The 20368-nt window shown below is 47.2% G+C and overlaps 1 protein-coding gene across 3 annotated transcripts in view; it reads left to right on the forward strand.

Moving 5' to 3' along the window:
* Positions 1–5259: 5259 nt before the first annotated feature.
* FGD3 (FYVE, RhoGEF and PH domain containing 3) overlaps positions 5260–20368 on the forward strand; it is a 49650-nt gene continuing 34541 nt past the window's right edge. For all 3 annotated transcript variants that reach the window (XM_045844950.1, XM_045844952.1, XM_045844951.1), the window contains exons 1-3: positions 5260–5366; positions 15081–15243; positions 16241–16761. In XM_045844950.1, coding sequence (XP_045700906.1) covers positions 16315–16761 — 447 coding nt within the window. In that variant the 5' untranslated portion in view covers positions 5260–5366; positions 15081–15243; positions 16241–16314. The remainder of the gene's footprint in view (positions 5367–15080; positions 15244–16240; positions 16762–20368) is intronic.

Here is a 20368-nt window from a genome sequence, read left to right on the forward strand (position 1 = left end):
AAAGGATCCAGTGGACCATACCTGTAAGAGTGTTGCAGCATTTCCCAAAAAGGATATCAAAATGGTGGTGCTTTTTGAAGTTAAAACCTCTCTCAAATGGCCAGAGTCATAAGAGCATTGAATGGACTTCAGAGATTTTTTTCAGAACCTGGTCAGTGCTACTGTGTCCACCGAGTCCATCGCTCTGATTTTAGCCAATGTTGCAGAGAAATTACAGTTTGTACCTAGAGAGGAACCCAAAGCTAACAGCATGGCTTAGAGTGGCCACAAACTGGTCAGGGGGTGGGGTGGGGTGGGGCGGGGCTGGGAAAGGCATTGGTGTCAAAGGGATATGCACCTAAAATATGGAGAGGGGGTGCATCTGATTAGGTGTGGCTGCCACAAACTGGCTATTGGGCTCGTATAGGCTGGGTAATTCTGCATTATTGGCAATAAAATACAGGATGCCCAATTAAATTAGAATTTCAGATGAATAATGAATCCTTTTTTTAAACATAAGAATGTCCCAAATATTGCATGGAATATACTTTTACTAAAAAAAGTATTCTTCATTTATCAAAAACTTGAATAACATGACATACTATGTTTTTATTTGCTAAATCTGGTCACTCAGCCAAATGGAGTCTCAATGGGAAAGTTTTGTTTTCAGGCAAGTTCGTGACTGCAAGCTCAGGTATGTAACTGGCAGGGATGGCAGATGTTGGCTAAGGTAGGCAATGACTTGTGTTTTCTTATCTCCAGTGCATAAAGCCTCCAGCTGGCCTGATAGCAGGGGGCTCAAATCAGGACTCCCAAGACAGTAAGAGAGAGGCTGGCTTACCACACACTGCTTTAAACCTTTGGGATCTGTGTGCTTTGTGCAACATATCTTACTTGAAAAGCCAAAATCACCTAAAGACACACAGACTAGGTAACATGTGCCCAGAAGCCCTTAGAACCTAGCCCCTGGCCTCTTTCAGGATCACTTTTCTTAAATCCCTCCATCATGTTCTGTCCAAGATCAGCTACACAGAGCTCTTTAAATGCCAGCCTGCTTCATGATCCTGAGGATTTGTAAATCTGGCATCATCTCTTGTGTTCCAGCTACGATTGGGCCCCTGCATGGAGTCCTCCCAGGCCACTGCTAGCATCTCCCCTTTGTTTAAAAAAATGTATTTATTTATTTATTTATTTATTTATTTATTTACTATGTAGACATTCTAAATTTTCATGTTAAATGTATCAAATCTTTTTACTTTATGGTCTGTGCTTTAAAAATTCTATAACCTGAAGTGATAAAGACATTTCCATATACTTTGTTCTAAAAGTTTTCAGGTTTTCTTGCTTCTCATGTTTGGTCTTTAATTCATCTGAAATTATTTTCATTAATGGTGAGGGGCAGTGACCCTGTTTGTATCCCCCTCCATAGTTATTGAGTGATCCGTCCTTTCCTTCCCAGTTTGTAATGGCATCTCTACCATGTCTGCATCTGTGCCCTAAGCACATGTGCACACACCCTTCCTCATCTGCTGTCTTGCACCTGGGCAGTCTGTGCACAGGTCTCTCTTCTCCTGTCTCTGAGCAGCCCAAGGCCTTCAGAACTCAGCTTAGACTCAGATCTGCCTTAACTCTCTTATTCACTAGTTATGCAGTTTGAGACAGGTTAACTTCATCTGCCTGAGCTTCTGTCCTTCTCTGTAATGGGGATAATATGCCAAACTGATGGATTTCTTATGAAGATTAGACCAAATAATGCCAGAAGGGCTAATGTGATACGTGGCATGTACTCTACACCTGTTATCCAGATAACCTCTGTGTACCCTGAGCAGGTGCTGTACCTGCTCTCAGGGTGAATGGTGAACCAGGGAGTTGAGGGCTGGGAAGAGTACAATGTATGACCCAGAGAGACTCCCCACATCCTGAACTTCACCACCCATGCAGCCCCTTTCATCACTCTACCACACTTTATGCAGACCTTCCTTCTTCCTTGCTGGCATGTCTTTTTCCCTAGAGATGGTCCCATGTCCTCTGTGAGGCTGAGCTGGGCAGGAGTCTCCCCTCAGGATGTGGGCTCTACCCAGTTCAGCCTTCCCCTGACCAGTTTTTCTTGCCTAGTCTGGGGCCTTCTCCCTTTGGGACATCCTAAGTGAAATAAGTGGACATTCACCCTAGTGCAAAGGTCTCTGCTTACCTATTCTTCCAGCCTTTAGTTCCACACAGACCCTTTTGGGTGCCTGTATTTGAGGGTTCCTCTGCCTTTTGCAGATGGGTGGTCCACAAGTTATTGCCAGCTATCCTTGGGGAAATATGTCCCCATCAGAGCTGTCTCCTATTCAGCAAGCTGCCTGGGGAAGGAGAAGGCAGCCCCACTCTACCACCCTGGGCAGGCAGAGGGATGATAGGAGGGAGTCATGAGGCCTTTCCCTGAAGAGTCTCTGATGTGTGTAGCATTTGGGGCCATTCAGAGTGAACAGCACAAATGAATCTTCACCACTGTTACCAGGAAATCCTTCAGGGTTGAGGACTCAGTTTGGACCATTGAGTCATTGGTGAAATAATTGGACAAAGAAATAGGAATATATGCCATTAATTCCCTGTGGATACCTCTCCACTGTGGGCTGATGCCCAATCTTAGATTACCCCTTGTTCTTTTTTATCTCCTGGTAACCATATTATATCACCTATCTATCACTGCATACCAATTTCCAAAACTTAGTAAACACCTATCAACTATGTTAGTTTGGGTAGGTCAGGTATTTGGGTACAGATTGGCTTAGGCTCAGGGTCTCTCTTGAGGCTGGGGTCAGATGTTGGCTGGACTTGTGGTCTCATCTGAAGGCTTCACTGGGGCCAGGGATCCACTTCCACCTGATTCATTCCCTTATGGACAGCTAGTGTTGGCCACCCACTAGAGGCCTTGGCTCCTCCCCACCGAGGGCTCTCATGACATGGCAGCTGGTTCCCCAGAGCAAGAGATTCAGGAGAGAAAGGTAGAAGCTGCAATGTGGTACATGTCCTGGTCTCAGAAGTCACCTATTGCAGTGTCCTATTGGCTATGTTATAAGATCAACCCTATTCAAGATGGACACAGCTACACAGGTTCAGGATCACCATGAGGCGACCATCTTTGGGCCATCTTGGGAGTGTCTTCCACATGTTTCTTCTTAGAGAGTGTCACCTCCCTGGTGGAAATACCTCTTTCAGGATGATAGGACTCTTGAACCCCAGTTCTACTTTCTGGCCATGCCCCTTACCCTACTTCTCCTTCTGTTAGTCACCTACCAATACCCCTCACCTTTCAGGTCATTACACCAGGCCAGCCACCATGCTGCCAGCCAGTATTCACCTCTGCCTTCTTAGACAGTTTCTGATTAGCAGGGACCTAAGCCTGGGTCCCCAAGCTCTTATGGGGTCCTGTTGCCAGTCTCCTTGCTCAGGGACATCAGTTGGGAAATGCCTGTGCTGGGGGATGGTGTCGGGTGCTGTTCTTCTCCACATGAGCTGGAAACATCTGGATGGCCTACCTGCCACAGGCCAGGCCATTGTTTATCATAAACTCCAACCATGAATCCTGTATTGTCCTTATTTTATGAAATGAGAACTGGGGTTCCAAGAGGCTCAGTGATGTGCAAAATTGAAAGCTTGTGAGCTGGGATGTGAACTCAGGTGCCTCTGAGAGACTGGCTACCCATCCTGTCACCAGCTGGGTGGGATGGTTCTGAGTCCTCAGCAATGATGGCAGCCAGAAAAACCAGACTTGTCCTCACTTTGTTCTGCAGATTCCTGGAAGGAGTTGCACCTGTATGGAGCCAGGCATAGTTTGGGGTTGTGGAACCCCCAGGGCCCAGCACATGGTGGCTCTCATGGCAATTTGTTATGGAGGTGACCAGGTACTCATCAGCCTTGTTTGTAGAATCTTTGAAATCTTGGGTTGAAAGAAAGTATATCTGGAGGTGAAAGTGGGTAGCATCTCTCAGCCTACTGCCTCTGTTAATCAACTGGTAAATATTTAGAGGAACTGAGGGAGAGAGAAGGTCTCCTGTCCAGCTGCCTCACTTGGGAACCTGTGGAGAAACAGGGCTGTGCATTCAGGGTACATGCCAGGAGAGGTCAGTGTGGGACGAAGGAATCAGCTGTGGCCCCTTGTAGATTTCATTTGTCACACTCACAGGTTACCTGTGTAGGAGGTGGTATCCCCAAGGGGGATGCTACAGTAAGCCCATGTAACATTGAGGAAAACAATGCCCAGGAAAATGGCTTTGTTTTTCAAAAAGCCTGCAAGGTTGGGTGAAGAAACCGTTATTTAAACTTGTTCAGAATTTGTGATCTAAGCCTTGTAGGACCTCTGTGTTTTCATGTAAAAGGGTTGGCAAAAGTAGGTTTACAATTATGAACCTATACTGCAAAACACAGTATACTCATATAATTATTTATTAATTATTGTATCATTTATTTGTATTACAATTGTAAACATACTTTTGTCTGTTCCTATATATTTTTTTAAAGATTTTATTTATTTATTTTTTAGAGAGGGAAGGGAGGGAGAAAGAGAGAGAGAGAGAGAGAAACATCAATGTGTGGTTGCTGGGGGCCATGGCCTGCAACCCAGGCATGTGCCCTGACTGGGAATCGAACCTGCAACACTTTGGTTCGCAGCCCGAGCTCAATCCACTGAGCTACGCCAGTCAGGGTGTCTGTTCCTATATTTACTTTCTCCCTAAAAGTCACAGAGCCCCTCCCCATGGGTGCTAGGAGGGATGGCTGGGTGGAGCAGCCATCACAGGGTCGGTCTGTCTAGGGAGGAGGGCTGACTTCACCCCTGAGAACACCTTGAAATAGCCCATTTTCAGTGGAGTCTCTCAATTTTCTAATCATCTGTGGCCATTTTCACTGTTCCTGACAAAGAAGGCCCTGAGATGGAAGCATCTGAGATAAAGGGTGGTTGGGACCTTTATCTCAGCCCAGGAGGCTGTCGCCTGTGTGTTCTGGGGCTAGTCACACCACTCAGGTCTGCTACATGGCCCTCTCTGAGAGTTCTAATGGAGAGCGCTTTCAGGTTTGCTAAGAAAAGCCCACTGAGGTGGAGGTTGCTTCTTGCAGCCCAGAACCACTCAGGGGCACCACAGTATCCTGTTAAACTTAAAGCTACTGCAGGCTGCAGTGGACTGCTGTTGCCTAGGTCTCAGACAGCCTGGGTTCCAGCCAGTCTGAGCTGAGCTTTCACAAATGACGCAGCTGGAGCACCAGGAAGCTGGGGTATGTGACAATGCGGAAATGCATATGCATATCATTTGGTGACCCATATTGTGAAAACTAGCAAAAGGAAGTGTGTTCTGCTGCTGCCCAAAGTCAGCCCCAGGGAGAAGTTCGAGTGTCCTCAGGGGCAGGTGAGTGGTGCTATCTCCCAGGTCTCTGTGGCCCTGAGAGCTTGGGCTGGTCCTGTAAGGGGCACTTTTGGGTCAGGGGACATTCAGAGGAGGAGCTGTTGGGGACTTGTCTTCAAGGCAGGAAGCTGTCATGGTGACACTCTATGGTGTCTTGTTTTTGTACCTTTGTCTTCCTGTGGTGCCTCTGATATTGCTGTTAAAAGTCAGGTTATTGTGGAATGGCAAATATGCAATCCTTTGTAAACTTGGAGGGCTGAGACAGTGCTGGATGTCATCTGGGGCATCTCAGTCTTTAGCAAAGGTAAACCTGAGCCCAGGAGGGGCTGGGGTCCAAGTGGCTAATCGGTTGAGAGAGATCCCTGCTTCAGTCTGGCCAGCACAGTAGCCAAGTGCCCGGCTTCCCTTCTGTTGCCCAGGCCCAGGGCTATTTGGGTCTTCCTTGCCTGGGCCAAAGAGGGGTGGATGGTCCCAGGCACAGTCTCTAGGGGGCTAGGTCTTTTCACACAATGTGGCTCCAAAAGGTTGCTCAAAACTGCAATCTGCAGTTTTGATACTGACAGCCAGGGCTTGTCTGTGGTAGTGCTACTAGGAAAGAGGGCCAAGCCCACCAGGGCTTCCTCAGGACCCATGATTCACCTAGCGTGGGACAGTGCCAGGCGCACAACCCCAGCTCCATGACTTCAGGCAGCTGCTGACTGTCTCGCTCTGCTGTCTGTGATGTGGGGCCCAAGTGGTGTGAGGCTCCTGCTCTGAGCACAGAGCTCCAAGGCTGGTGTGCTCAGGGCATCGTCCCCAATAGCACCCAAGGCCCACTAGCTCAGCCATTCTTGCAGGAGAGAAAACTGAGACACACTGCATTCCAAGCTTGCCCTAGACCACCCAAACCCAAACCTTGGAGCCTGACAGTTTGCTAGGGCTGGGTGGGGCCTGGTGCAGGGGGAGGAAGTGGTTTATCCCCAGTTGTGTAGTTGCAGGAGGCCCAAAGCCCTGGTTCTGCTCTTTAGGGCTGATGTTTGTCTATGCTCAAAGACCAGCACCTCCTTATGTACAGTGGCTCCTGAAGCTGGACAAGACTGTGTACACCACACAGGTAGAGGCCTGGATTGAAGTTGGTCTGTTAAGGTCAGAGATGAGATAAAGTGCTCAGTGAGATCCCAGTGGATGAGTGGGGCTTTGCTGCTCTGAGCCCCAGGATAGTAACCACAGTAGTGGGAGTTCCCGTCTTGCTGCACCTTCTGCATCTGCCCCAGGTGGACTCTGATGACCCCCACTAGCAGTTGAAGAAACTGAGGCTCCAACATAAAGAGGATGAGGTTGGGAGTCAAAGTGCAGCCTTGGGGCATTACTGACAATGGCACAGATGTGAAACCCAGATCTGAAAGGAATATCATTCACTTTCATGGCCCTGTCTGTCCACCACAGTGAGATCCATCCTGGCTCCACTGTCTAGGTCCCACCTCCATCCCCTCTGGGCTTGGCCCTCTCTAACACACTGCCAGCTCTGCAGATGGCTTGGCTCAATCTTACTTGCTTTTGTGCCCTTCTCTCTGTTAGAACACTGTTTCCTCTGTATGGGATATGTTCCCTCTGTCTGGGATGTTATTTTTTCTGTCTTGAGGTACAGTTCCTCTGTCTAGGACACTATTCTTTCTGAGATACTGTTCCTTCTGTCTGGGATGCTATTTGCTACAGTTTCCTTTCTGTGGGATGCTGTTCCTTTAATCTAGGACTTTGCTTCCTCTGGGAAAATTTTTCCTCTGACTAGGACACTTTTTCCTCTGTTTGAGACAAGTTCCCTTTGTCTGGGATACTTTTTCCTTTGTCTAAGACATTGTTCCCTCTGTCTGGGACACTAGTTCCTCTGTCTGGGTTGCTGTTCCCTTTCTTTGGGGCAGTTTCTTCTGTCTGAGTCTCCATGTGTGGTGGTTATGACTGGTCACCTAGGTGTCCAGTGGATGGTGACCAACCTTACAAGTTAGCTCCTATATCTTAGAGGCCCAAGTGAAGCCTATCATTGCTCAGGACACAGACTTCCTTCTGGTCAGGCATGTGGCTTGGGAGGGTGAATTGCCATCTGGGCAGTCCTTTTACTGTAAATAACCTGATAGAGTGACGGTGCAGTTAAGTGAGGCATCCTGGAGGAGCCAGGCCTAGTGATAGGGTATAGGAAGTGGGCTGTGACCTTCTATACCGATTTGGAGTTTTTATTTTCAAAATTCGGACTTAGCCAGAGGGCATTTTTGTATGTTTATGTAAAAGTACATATTAGAAAAGAAATAAAGGCTGCTTGAAATGCTGATTCAATTCATCCATTCATTTATTCACCAAAATGCTTACTGGGTCCTGTTTGCCATGCAGGGACCATGTAAAGAAGGTGATGTTTTCACCTGTTTCCTCCAGTAGTCATATCCTGGTGTGGAGTGCAGTGGGAAGCTGTGGATGCCTGGGGAGCAGGGCATGTGCAGGCAGTGGGGTAGGCTGTGCCCAAGAAGCCTGAGCCCAGAGGATACTGAGAGTGGCAGAGCTATGTCTGTGTAAGGACTTCAGTGTTGATTGAAGCCTTTGAAGATTCTTGTTTGTTTTGTTTAATTACTTTTTTAAAACAAAAAATTTACAACATCATCAAAAGTAGAGAGAATTATGTAGTGAGCCCAGGGTGCCCATCGGGAAGTCAGCCCGAACTCATGGAATGGTGGTGGTGGGGTGCAGGGGAGGGGAATGGAAACAACTGTACTTGAACAACAGTAAAAAATGTGGAAAAAAAAAGAATGGAATGAGGAGTCCTCCTCCCTATTGCCCCAAGTGTGGACCCCCTGGGGTATGGGGTGCTGCAGGGGTCAACTACTTCATACAAAAACATTATTATACAAATTTTCAAATATTCAGCAAAACTCCAGGAATTTTGCAGTGTCCACCCAAGTTTTGATATGCTTTGTCGCACATCTAGCTACCTGGACAGGTAAAGATTTATTTAATTTAAAGGTTGTGATTTTATTTATGATTATTATCTTTTAATATAAACACCTGTTTCTAGTGTCAGCAGAGTTTTTTATTTTAATCCTCACCTGAGGATATGTTTATTGATTTTAGAGAGGGGGAAAGGGCAGAGAGAGAGAGAGACATCGATGTGAGAAACTTTGGTTGACTCCTGTATGCACCATAACTAGGGATCAAACTCTCAAGCTATGTTTGCACCCTGAGAGAGAATCTAACCCACCACCCCTCAGTGCACTGGACAATGTTCCAACCAGCTGAGCCACCTAGCCAGGGTGTGATTTCTTTTTTATTGTAGCCTTTTATGTGTATGACAATAGACAGTGACTATAGAATTTATATTTATACTCCTTCTAATGAAAATAAAATAAAACAGAAACAAAATAGAAAATAGAAATATAATAAGTATAGAAATTTTAAAAGAAAATAAAAATATGAAGTAAAGCATAAATATTAAGTATTTATATAAGTAAAAAAATTAAGTGGGAAGAGTGCAGTGCTCAGCTTCTCAGGCTCACCCAGCCCTGCATGCAGTGCACTGGACCTTCTGGTTAGCACTGTGTGCTGCACCCATGCATCCCTGGCCTTACTATCCATGAGCTTCTGTCAATCTAGCTGTGGCTCTGCTGGAGCTGAGGAGGTCCTGTGTCAGGGACCTTGGATCTTCATGCAACACTAATGGCCATGTTTGTCTGTAGGATATGGCCTATGGGGGAAGGTGCTGTGCTGTGTGCTGCCTTGGTCTTTAGGGACTTTCTCAGGACCATTGATGTGTTCATTTTACAGACAAGAAAACTGAGACTTGGAGAGGTTGAGGTTGTCTGGCTACCCAAACAGTAAGTGGTAGAAACTGATCAGACTGCATGCAAGCCTGGACCCCTGCACTGCTGCCCCTGCAGATGAACAAAGGAGGGCCTGTGATATGTCTTGCAGTGTGCACTCAGTGGGGGACATTGTGCTCTGAGGGACCCAAGGGGATAGTCTGAGGCCAGAGCAGGGAAACCCTCTGGGGTAGGAGGGGTTTCTATGTCTCCCCTCTTCCTTCCAGGGTGCCATCAGCTGAGGCATCCCCAGACTCAGGAATGCAATCATCCTGAGACTGATACAGGAAATCATCCTGTATTTTCCTAAAAATCATTTACTGAGTCTCTAATGATACCCAGACTCTGTGCTGGCCCCTGAGCTGTCCCTGAGCCTCACTCCTTCAGGTGGAGAACCAGAGGCCAGACCCATACAAAGTGTGGGCCATAGTCGCCACCCCTGCCCCAGGTCTGTGTGAGGCCCCACTCCAGCCTGTTTCCTGAGGAGCAAGGCAGGCAGTGCAGGTAGTGAGCATCAGCAATGGACTAAGGGGTTTGCAAGCAGTGCTGGATCCAGGCCAGGCCAGGGGTCTCACAGGTGGATGTGTAGAGAAAAAGGCCCAGGGGTTGAGGCCTAGGGTGACAGGGCTGCAGGGTGGAAAGTAAATTTTAGGTACTTTTGAGTCATTGTCATCTTGGCACTAATTCACAGAACTTCTGATGAGAAATGCATAAAGCTTTTAAAAATTGCAACATAAAATCTACCATTTAAACCACTTTTAAGTGTCCAGTTCAGTGGTATTAAATTCATTCACATCATTGTGCAACCTTCACCACCAACCACCACCCATCTCCAGAACTCTTCCTCGTGTAAAACTGAAACTCTGTCCCCATTAAACACTAACCTTCCATACCTCTTGCACCTGCCTTTGGCACCCACCATCCTACTCTCTATGATTGGACTACTCTAGGGACCTCAAATAAATGGAATCATACAGTATTTGTTCTTTTGTGACTGGATTATTTCATTCAGCATAATGTCCTCAAGGATCATCTATGTTGTAGCATGTGTCAGAATTCCCTTCCTTTGCCTTTGCTATATTTTATTTATATCCATTCATTGTTGATAGGCACTTGGGTTGCTTCTACCTCTTGGTTACTGTGAATAGTGCTGCTGTGAATATGGGTGTGCAAATATCTGCTCAAGTGTCTGTTTTCAATTCTTCTGGGAGAAATGCATCCCTGAGGATACAGTTGGATTCATGTTAGAACTTGGTGTTGAAACAAAGGCAGCTTCCCTAACACAAGCTGCAGCACCTGGGAGCATCTTCTTTGCTTAGTGTGCCCTGTGGCTTCCTCTTGCCCCAAGGTCCCACTGGCCTCCACCACACGCCAAAGCATGTGGCACCTCATGCATCTCATCCATCTCTGTGTTCTAGGCATGCAGGATAAACACCCCAGGCCATGCTGGCTGCTGCCAGAGGACTTCCAGATCCAGACCCTGGAGGGAAGTTCCCTGTTCTGGATAATGGGGTGACCGGCCATAGGTTGTTCTGTCTTGCATGGCCAGTGCAGCTGGGCCTTTCACACTGCTGTTATGGCTTGGTGGTTTCTGCAGCTTTATCTCCCAGTGTGTGGACCTGTGTGCAAGTGTGCCACACAGGGGTTCCTGGTGTTGACCCCTGGCACTTTCATTATTGTCTAATTACTTCCTGCATGTAACCAACTATCTGAACTTGGTGGAGTAAAGAGAAATCCCACTGAGCATTATCATGTCTCAAAATTATGGGACAGGCAGGGTGCAACTGAACATCTCTCACTGAGGTTTTGCCAAACAGGGTTGGGATAGTTCCAAAGACTTGTCTCAGGTGATTACTCTGGGCCGTCAGCTGGGACCCCATGTGCCAAGGTCACTGGGCCACATCAGTGACTGGACAGGGGAGTTCCCTGACTTCTCAGGGCCTCTGGGGTGCCAGATGACAGGAACAAATGAGATGGGTGTGGTCGTGGTTTTAGCAGGGGCTTCTGTGCTGCTCCTAAGGAGATGTCTGACAGCAGGTGCAGGTGGGCAGTAGGCAGTCTAATGGCCCATCTTTGGGATCATCCCAGTCCAATTCCAGTAGGCACCAAGCCATATGAGGACTTCAGGGCAGAGACCACAACGTTCATGCTACCCCTCCTCCTGCTACTATGCAGGAAACCACTTAAATGGTCCACCATGCCCTGGAGAGTGGGATGCATTTAATTTCTCCATACTTGTGCAGTCCTCACACCTACCCCAGTCCCAGTATTGAGGCCTCAGATGCTGAGTGATGGCAGCCCTAGCTGAGTCCTGCAGCATACATAGCTCACCTAGGGTTGACTCACCTGTGTGCAACTTACCTAGGCTGGGCTCACCTGGAATAGGCAGTTGTCAGCCTCACTCAGCTCAGGCAGCTCAGGGTTTCTAAAAGGAGAGCTGAGTGACCTGGTAGAATTGATAACAGCTCTCCATCACCTATGTGGTGACATGTCCCTTGTCTTGAGAGTATCAGAATGAGCCCAGAGCCCAGTCCTGAGGTTCAGAGCAGCATGTCTGCTAGGCCCAGGTCCTGGGGGCTGTTTTCCTCCAGACCAATGTGTGGCCAGGATCATCCTCACGTCCTCCTTGTCTGAAACATGACCATCACTCATTTCAGTGACTGAAATGGGTGGGCACACAAAAGTGCTTAGCATGGCTCCTGATACATGGTATGTGTAACTGTGTGTATGTGTGCATACATTTGTGTTATGGAGATACGTGTGTATGTGTGACATATGTGCATGTGTATCTCCCCTCCCCAAGGCCCCCTGGCTCCCCTGAGCAGTGTGGAGGGGAGGCTGAAACTGGTCTGGCCAGCTCTGGTGCTTCGTTTGGCCTGGGTAAGGCTTCTGGGGGGCCAGTCCTTAGCTGAGTGAGGCCATGGGTTGCATTGCTCAGTCTCCTGAATCAGATTGGTTGTAGTTTTGGTTGTTCCCCGCTAGGCCCTTTCCCTGCACTGTGCTCTGCTCCCTGACCCCTGGGCTCTTTTGCCTGCCCAAGTGCTGTTTGGCCGCCCTTGCACAAAAGTCCTTGGAAGATGAGAGGATCATGGCTCAAGAGTCTCCAATGGAAAAATGTGCACCTCTCTTTTGGATGGGACTATCATGCCTGCCTTACCACCATCCTCTACATGATTCATTGTCCCTTCTGTGATAAGAAAAATGGCACTAGGGAATGTCAGCAACTTGTCAAGTTTGCACAACTCAGAGGCATCACCTATAAGTTATAATTGACACACAATGAACTTCATGCTTAAAGTGTATGATGCAATGTTTTGACATACATATAAACCCTTGAAACCATCACCACAGTCTGTCACTCTTTAAAAGCTCTGTTGTAACCCCCATACCTCACCTCACCCATTCCCCCTTCCAGGCAACCCTCAGTCTGCAGTCTGATACCACAGATTAGTGTACATTTTCTAAAATTCTATGTAAATGGAAAAGCAAGTATGTATTTTCTCTTTTGTCGGTGTCCTTTCACTTAGCAGTTATTTCTAGATTGATCCATGTTGTGGGGAAATATCCTTTCTTTCCTGAATGTTCTGAAAAAGATTTATGTGGAACTGACACCATTTCTTCCTTAAATGTTTGATAGATTTCACCAGTGAAGCCACCTAATCCTGGAGTTTTCTCTGTGTAAAAATATTTAAATATAAATGTTTCTTGTGCTTCGTGTTTACTGAGTTTCTTAGGTCTGTGGGTTTATAGTTTTCATCAAATAGGGGGAAACTTTGGTTATTATTTCCTCAAACATTCTTCCTGCTCATTCCTTTTTTGAGATTTTAATTACATATGGAGTATCTGATCATACATATATTATGCTGCTTGAAGTTTTCCCTACATCTCACTAACTTTCCTTCTCTGTCCTTTCCTCCCTCCCTCCCTCCCTCTCTCCATTTTGGATAGCACCTATTATCTCTCCAAATTCACTATTTTTTCTTCTACAATGTTTAATCTACTATCAAGAACCCTTCCAGTGGGTCTTGATCTCACAATATGTGGGTTCACCTCCAGAAGTTTAATGTGCATCTTGTATATCCTCCATGTCTCTGCTGACCTGTTGAACATGAAGGAATGAAGACACCTTAGCTGCTTTAATGACCTTGTCTGCTAATTCTCACCTTGGGGCCCACTGTGGGTTAGTTTTCCTTCACTGACTATTCCTCTTCACTGTGGGTTATGTACTCCTGCCCTCTGTGTGCCTCATAATTTTTGGTTTGGGACTAGACACTGTGAATCTCACCTTGCTGGGTGCTGGCTATGTTTGTGTTCCTATAATTTTCTTGAGCGCAGTTCAGGGATGCAGTTAAGTTGCTTGTAAACACAGTGGCTTCCTGTTAAGATTCATCAATATTTGTTAGGTAGGACCTGAGTAGAGCTCACCATGGGACTAACTGTCCCCCACACTGACACAAGACCCTTCCAAGTTGTCTAATGTCCTGTATCTTGGGGTTTTCAGTCAGGCTGGTGGGGACAGACATATGCCCTACCCTGTGTGAATGTCAGGTCCTGTTCCCTTCACCTTCCCAGGATATTCTTTCTCCAGCCTCATGGTTTCCGCACATCTGTGCTGAGCCTTCCTCAAGGGCTCTCTTCACCTTTCCTCTCTCTGTCCCACTCTCTCCTCTCCAGTGCTCCCTCCTGTGACCTCCAGCCATCTGGTCTTCCTAAACTCCCAGCTCCATCTCTGCACTCAGGCATCAACCTGGGGTCCCCTTTTCCAGGCAGCTGGGGTGACATGGGCTACACTGCACCAGTTACTGCCTCTCAGAAGCATGGAGCTTCACTGGTTGGTGTAGGGTGTCTGTCCAGCCACTGTTTCACATGTTTTATCCAGGTTTTTCTGGTTTCAGACAAGAGGCTAAGGGCTGTGTCTGTCATTGTACCTTGACTAGAAGCAGGAGACCCTGAGGTGGAATTGGGGCAGGCTCCACCTGGTGCCAGCTGGCAGCAGGTGCACATACTGTGGCTGAGTGCCAGGCCTGCATTCCATCTGGCATATTTTTACTGTTGTGTCATGTCTGGTTTTTGGAAATTTGAGGTTACCTCTTGTGCTATGAGAAGAATGCAGCAAAGGATTTACTTTATGTTTATAAATCTTAATATTTCTCCTAGATTAGCTTGTTAAGAATGTGGCAGTGGCCAATGTTAAACATGCACCCTGCACTGCTTTTGGTGTCACTTAAAGAGAGGTCTGCTCAGAAGTAGTGAGGCCACAGGAGAATGCGAAGGCAAAGGGGGTTGTTGCAGGATTGGAGTTGGTGCAGGACCACTGGGGCTGATGCTTTACTTCCCACTGAGCTTTGCCAAGAGGCATTTGTGCCATGTGAGCAGCCAAATGTCACACTCTGGGACATCTTCCTGGTTGTGTGTGGGGGGACTTGCATCTCTACTGAGGGCTCTTTACTGTTTAGTGAGTGAGGAGCAGAGTGTGTGAAGAAGCTCTTGGCAGCACAGCCAAGTGAGAGAGTATCAGTGAGGTGTTCAGGGTGTGGGCTGAAAGGTATGTGGTGGTGTCCACCAGCTCTCCTCACACTGGATGGGCGCTGCACACTTAAGGGCACCCTGCCTCCCAGGTGTGGACCTCATGTGGCCAGAGACAGACTTAGTTCTAGCCTGAGAGTGTCAAGCTGGGCTCTAGAAGCTGCCCCACAACAGGGGTCATTACCTCAGGTGCTCAGAGCCAGAGAAGCAGCATACTCTGACTACCTATGGGCCTCTGTGACCTGCCTGGGGTCCACCGTGCAGGGTGGAGATGCCCGCCTTTCCATCCTCTTCATTTAGAACTGGGCTTGTCACCCTGGCCACTCTAAGCACTAGTGGAGGTGGCTTTCATTTTCCTTTCATGTTGCTTTAGAACCTCCTGAACTGCTCTACTTCAAACCTACTGGGCAAGAAAAAGACTTTCAGTGAATTCTCCCAGCCCTGGACAACCAGTTTAGACCCTTGGAACTTGGCCAGCAGGGAGCAGACATTCACTCACCATCCTCAGCACCATCCCCAGTGTCTCTGGGCATCTGGTAAGTGGCCTGACCCTCAGGGATAAGTGACTGTTGCTCCTGGTCCTGTCCTCCTCTGCAACACCACTGAAGGTTTAAAAGGAAGATTTCAGGGAATGTCTATCTCATTCTTAAAAAAAAAAAAGACTTTATTTGTTTATTTCCAGAGAGAAGGGAAGGGAGGAAGAAGGAGAGAAACATCAATGTGTGGTTGCATCTCACACGCTCCCCACAGGGGACCTGGCCCACAACCCAAGCATGTGCCCTGGCTGGGAACTGAACTAGTGATCCTTGGGTTCTCAGGCCAGCACTCAATCCACTGAGCCACACCAGCCAGGGCTATTTCACTTTTGTCTAGTCTCACACTTGACCCTCCTTGGCAGAACTTGCATGCATTCTCTGTGCACCTAGAATAATGCTTGAACTTGCCTCTCCTGAGTGAGGGCTTTCAGGCAAGGTACACTATTGGGGTGTGGAGGTGCCAGTGTCTCCAGAAAGTGCCTGGAAGTGGTGGTGAGTCAGGATCTTGACAGAGATCCTGCCTCACCTCAGAGCCACGTCATAGCATGAAAAGCACTGTGGCAGTACACATTGTAGACCTGATACTCTGTACTCACAATTGTTGTTACTATTACTTTGTGCATATATTTTGAATTCATTGAGCAGTAGGTAGTTTCATACTATAGGATTCCTTCCTTCTTCCCTTCCTTCCTCACTCTCTCCCTTCTTCACTCTCTCCCTTTCTCCCTTGTTCTCTCTCTTCCTTTCTTCTTTTTTACGTAAAAATTTATTTTTAAAATATAATGCTTTCTATTTGCCATTGCCCAAAGGCCTGTTTAGATAGAACCAGCTGAAGCTGGCCAGCTATTCAGTTCACACGAGGCCCAGCTCATTTCCTTCCTATTGACTTTCTCCAGGAAGCTGGAGAAAGCAACATCTGGATACTGCTTTCGGGGGGCCACAGTGGGAGTGGTCCACAGCCCTGCTGTCATTAACTGTGCTCATTTCTCTCTGACAGGAAGCCTGCCTTTCCCCGTCTTGCCCTATATCCAGCTGGCCCCTCCATAGAACTCAGAGAATTCGGCTTTGAGGATGGAATCAGGAGAGGGGGCCTCAACAGCACCAGCTCCTGTTGTCACCCTGGGAAGTCCAGACTCTGGGCCTGGCTGTTCCTCCCTGGAGCTGCCCAGCACAGACCTGGGGAAGCTCCAAGTGCTTCCCACTGGGTCTGGAGTCCACCATGAGGACCATGCCACTAGGAGTCCTGGTGGCCAGGCCGCTGTGGGGAACAACGTCCCAGACAACACTAAGATTCCTAACAGGGACAGTGGGATCGACAGCCCATCCTGCAGCATTGCCAGTGAGCCCTTCCCCTGCAAGGAGGCAGGCCTGGGCTCCACCATCCTGGGACTATGCCCAGAGATGACACCAGACAGCAAGACCCCCCAGAAGGAGGCTGGCAGTGATGTGGACAGGGACAGCAGCGAGGAGCCTAAGCCAAAGAACAGCCCCGCAAGGGCCCATGCAGACCCAGCCAAGGTAGGCTGCTGTCCTGACCAGGGTGGTGGGGTTCTTCCAAGGGGGTGTGAGGTTTGCAGTGGCATCAATCACACTTGGTGCCAGTAGTTGGGTGCCTGCTCAGACACCATGTTCAGAGAGACCCCTTCAATGGCTCATTGGGCAGGCCTTGGGGAAGTACCACACAGGCAACTTCCCCTGATACTTCAGATGAAAACCTCACTCCTGAGCCTGGTTTCCATGGCTACACAGTAGCACAGGGACCCCGCCCCAGGATAACCTGACCATCAGTCTTAGTATGAACAGTCCCGCCACCAGCACCCTTTGCCCATGCTTGCTGGCTACTTTGCAGAACCCCCATGAGGAAGGCAACATGAGTGTTACCTGTTTTGTGAAGAGGTAAACCCCAGAGAAGCCCACAGGGTGGGGAAGAGGTGGGAAGGGAGTCTGTGCACATGTGTGGAGCCCAGAGCAGGTGGCCTGGGGAGCAGCTGTGTCCACAGTGTGATGGGTTGGCTTTGAGAAAAGCTCCTTTGTATCCCTTTAGCATCTTGATCTCTGTGCTCTATACTGGTACTTGTGGGGACATATAAATAAATCAGATAGCCCCTGCCTTGGGGATACCACCTATGCATGGGGAAAATGGCATGAATAAGCTGTAAGTGAATGTGTCCAAAGAGAAACGAGGTAGTGTCTGATGGGTTAGGCCTCCTGGCTCTTGATGACTATGGTGCTGGCTCTTGTGGCAGCACCAGGAGACAGGTCTGGGAAGGCAAAGGGCAGCTGTGAGCCTGTACCCATGAAAGTCAGATTTCTGGCAGATGGACTGGGCCATGTTTTAATCTGGGTTTATTATTATTTGAGTATGGTGAGGCCAATAGATCAGGAGATGACAGCCACTGAAAAATAGTTTGTGTTCCCCTACAGAGGCCACAATTCCCCCACAGAGGCCATGTGGGGAGCATAAGGGTTGGTCTGGAGGCAGTCAAGGGAACTGAGGGCAAAAGCCTTTATAGTAGTTTCTTTGGGAAGGAACAGGTGAGGCAGCTACCACATTCAGGACACCAATTTGACTAAGTGCAGTGGATTCTGTGCACAGGAATGTCCCTTGGTGATCAGGGTAGCGGGGTAGTGGGAATAGCAAATATGAAGGAGGTGGTTGGGGTGTGGGCTAGGGATAGATTAGTTTGCGTAGGAAAGATGTGCTTCCAGGCTAGTCCTTTATATCCCTAGGAATCAGCTATCCCTGGGAGGGTAGTTCCTCTGGGGTAAGCAAGGCTCCAAGATGTCCAAACATCATAAAATAAATAAATGATGTGTTGACTACTACCTGTGACTTTCAAGATGCATTCCAGGGAAGCTGACCACCCCAGTCTCCCACATCCTGGGGGCAAGGCCTGACCCCATCCTGCCTGCACAGGCTCTGGGGGGCTCCCTGAGGCTTCCTGGGGAAGGCCCAAGCCTCTGTATTTGTGACATGAAGATATCATATTACATTGCCACTGGTGGGCATGGGTCTATGTTTTCTGTAATGGGAGTGTGGTTAGAATGCCTTTTATCAGACACTGGCTCGATCCTGGGGTGAGGCTCTGAACCAGGAGCCCAGGGACCCTTTGCCTCGTGTTCCCTATCCAGGTAGAATAAAGGATACTGACACAGGGAGATGATGCAGGTGTACACTCATGTCAAATTGGCCTTTATTACATGAAGTTCATTTTCTTCTTCTGATACTAATTTGTTGACTGTTCTTATAAAAAATGGATGTTAAATATTACCAAATACTTTTGGTGTGTCATTCCAAACACTCATGCATTTCCCCCCTCATTCTGTTAATGTGGTATATAATATGATTGGTGTTCATCTATTGAGCAATTCATGTATTCCAGAAATAATTTCCACTTGGTCATGGTATATGAGAAGGGACCCCCAAAACTAGAAATGTATTTATAAAAAATTGGATTTATTCATAAATGTTTAAACTTCAGTCACCTTCAAAGTACTCTTTATTTGAGTACTTTACACCTATCAAGGCTTTTCAACTGCTCAGAATCATTTTTGAACTTGCCAGTTTTGATGACTTAGTGCTTCTGCTGTTTTTTGTTTCACTTCTTCCACATTGGCAAAACGTTTCTCTTTGAGGACTTTTTTCATCTGGAAAAAAAAAGTTGCTCAGGGTGAGATTAGGTGACTAGGGATGGTGGGGATAGAGGTCATGCCATTTTTTTGTAAAAAAACTGATGAACACTCAGCATGGTGTGGACAGGTATACTCACAAATTACCCAGCATGAAATGGGCAAATGTGTTGAGTCTCCAAAGAAAAAATTCACTGAAGCTGAATGCAGCCTCTCATGACAATGCCAGCTGGTACATTAATGCAGATGAGTTTCTAGAACACTCACCTTGGGGGGAAAAGCCTATACTACAAGGGCCCACCCTCTAGAAGGTAATTCTGAGTTGTCTTTTTGGTCCCCCCTTGTATAATCCTTTTAATATGTTACTGAATTCAATTTGCTGATATTTTGTTGAGGACTTTTGCATCAATATTCATCAGGGATATTGTCCTGTACTTTTCTTTAAAAAATATGTTTTATTGATTATGCTGTTTAAAGTTGTCCCATTTCTTTCACCTCTTTATTCCCCTACACCCCACACCCCCTCCCACCAGCATTCCCACACCTTAGTTCATATCCATGGGTCATACATGTAAGTTCTTTGGCTTCTCCATTTCCCAAACTACTCTAAACCTCTCCCTGTCTATTTTATACATACCATTTATGCTTCTTATTCCCTGTACCTTTTCCCCTATTCTCCTCTCTTCTCCTCCCTGGTGATAACCTTCCATGTGATCTCTATTTCTGTGAATCTGTTCCTATTCCAGTTGTTTGCTTAGTTCACTTTTGTTTTTGTATTTTTTTTTAGGATCAGTTGCTGATAGTTGTGTTTGTCATTTTACTGTTCATAGTTTTGATCTTCTTTTTCTTAGATAAGTCCCTCTAACATTTCATAAAATAAGGGCTTGGTGATGATGAACTCCTTTAAATTGACATTATCTGGGAAGCACTTTATTTGCTTTTCCATTCTAAATGATAGCTTTGCTGGAGAGAGCCATCTAGGTTGTAGGTCCTTGCCTGTCATGACTTTGAATACTTCTTTCCAGCCCCTTCTTGCCTGTAAGGTTTCTTTTGAGAAATCAGCTGATAGCCTTACGGGAACTCCTTTGTAGGCAACTGTCTCCTTTTCTCTTGCTGCTTTTAAGATTCTCTCCTCATCTTTGATCTTGGATAACTTAATGATGATGTGCCTTGGTGTGTGCTTCCTTGAGTCCAACTTCTTTGGGGCTCTGAGCTTCCTGGACTTCCTGGAAGTCCCTTTCCTTTGCCAGACTAGGGAAGTTCTCCTTCGTTATGTTTTCAAACATGTTTTCAGTTTCTTTCTCTTCCTCTTCTCCTTCTCTCAACCCTACGATTCAGATGTTGGAATGTTTAAAGTTGTCCCAGAGGTCCCTAAGACTCTCCTCATTATTTTGAGTTCTTGTTTGTTCATTCTGTTCTGGTTGAATGATTATTTCTTCCTTTTGCTGCAAATCATTGATATAAGCCCCAGTTTCCATTCCTTCACTGTTGGTTC

The sequence above is a fragment of the Phyllostomus hastatus genome, unplaced genomic scaffold (genome assembly GCF_019186645.2).
Source record: "Phyllostomus hastatus isolate PE091 unplaced genomic scaffold, TTU_PhHast_1.1 phas_contig_41, whole genome shotgun sequence".
NCBI lineage: Eukaryota > Metazoa > Chordata > Mammalia > Chiroptera > Phyllostomidae > Phyllostomus > Phyllostomus hastatus.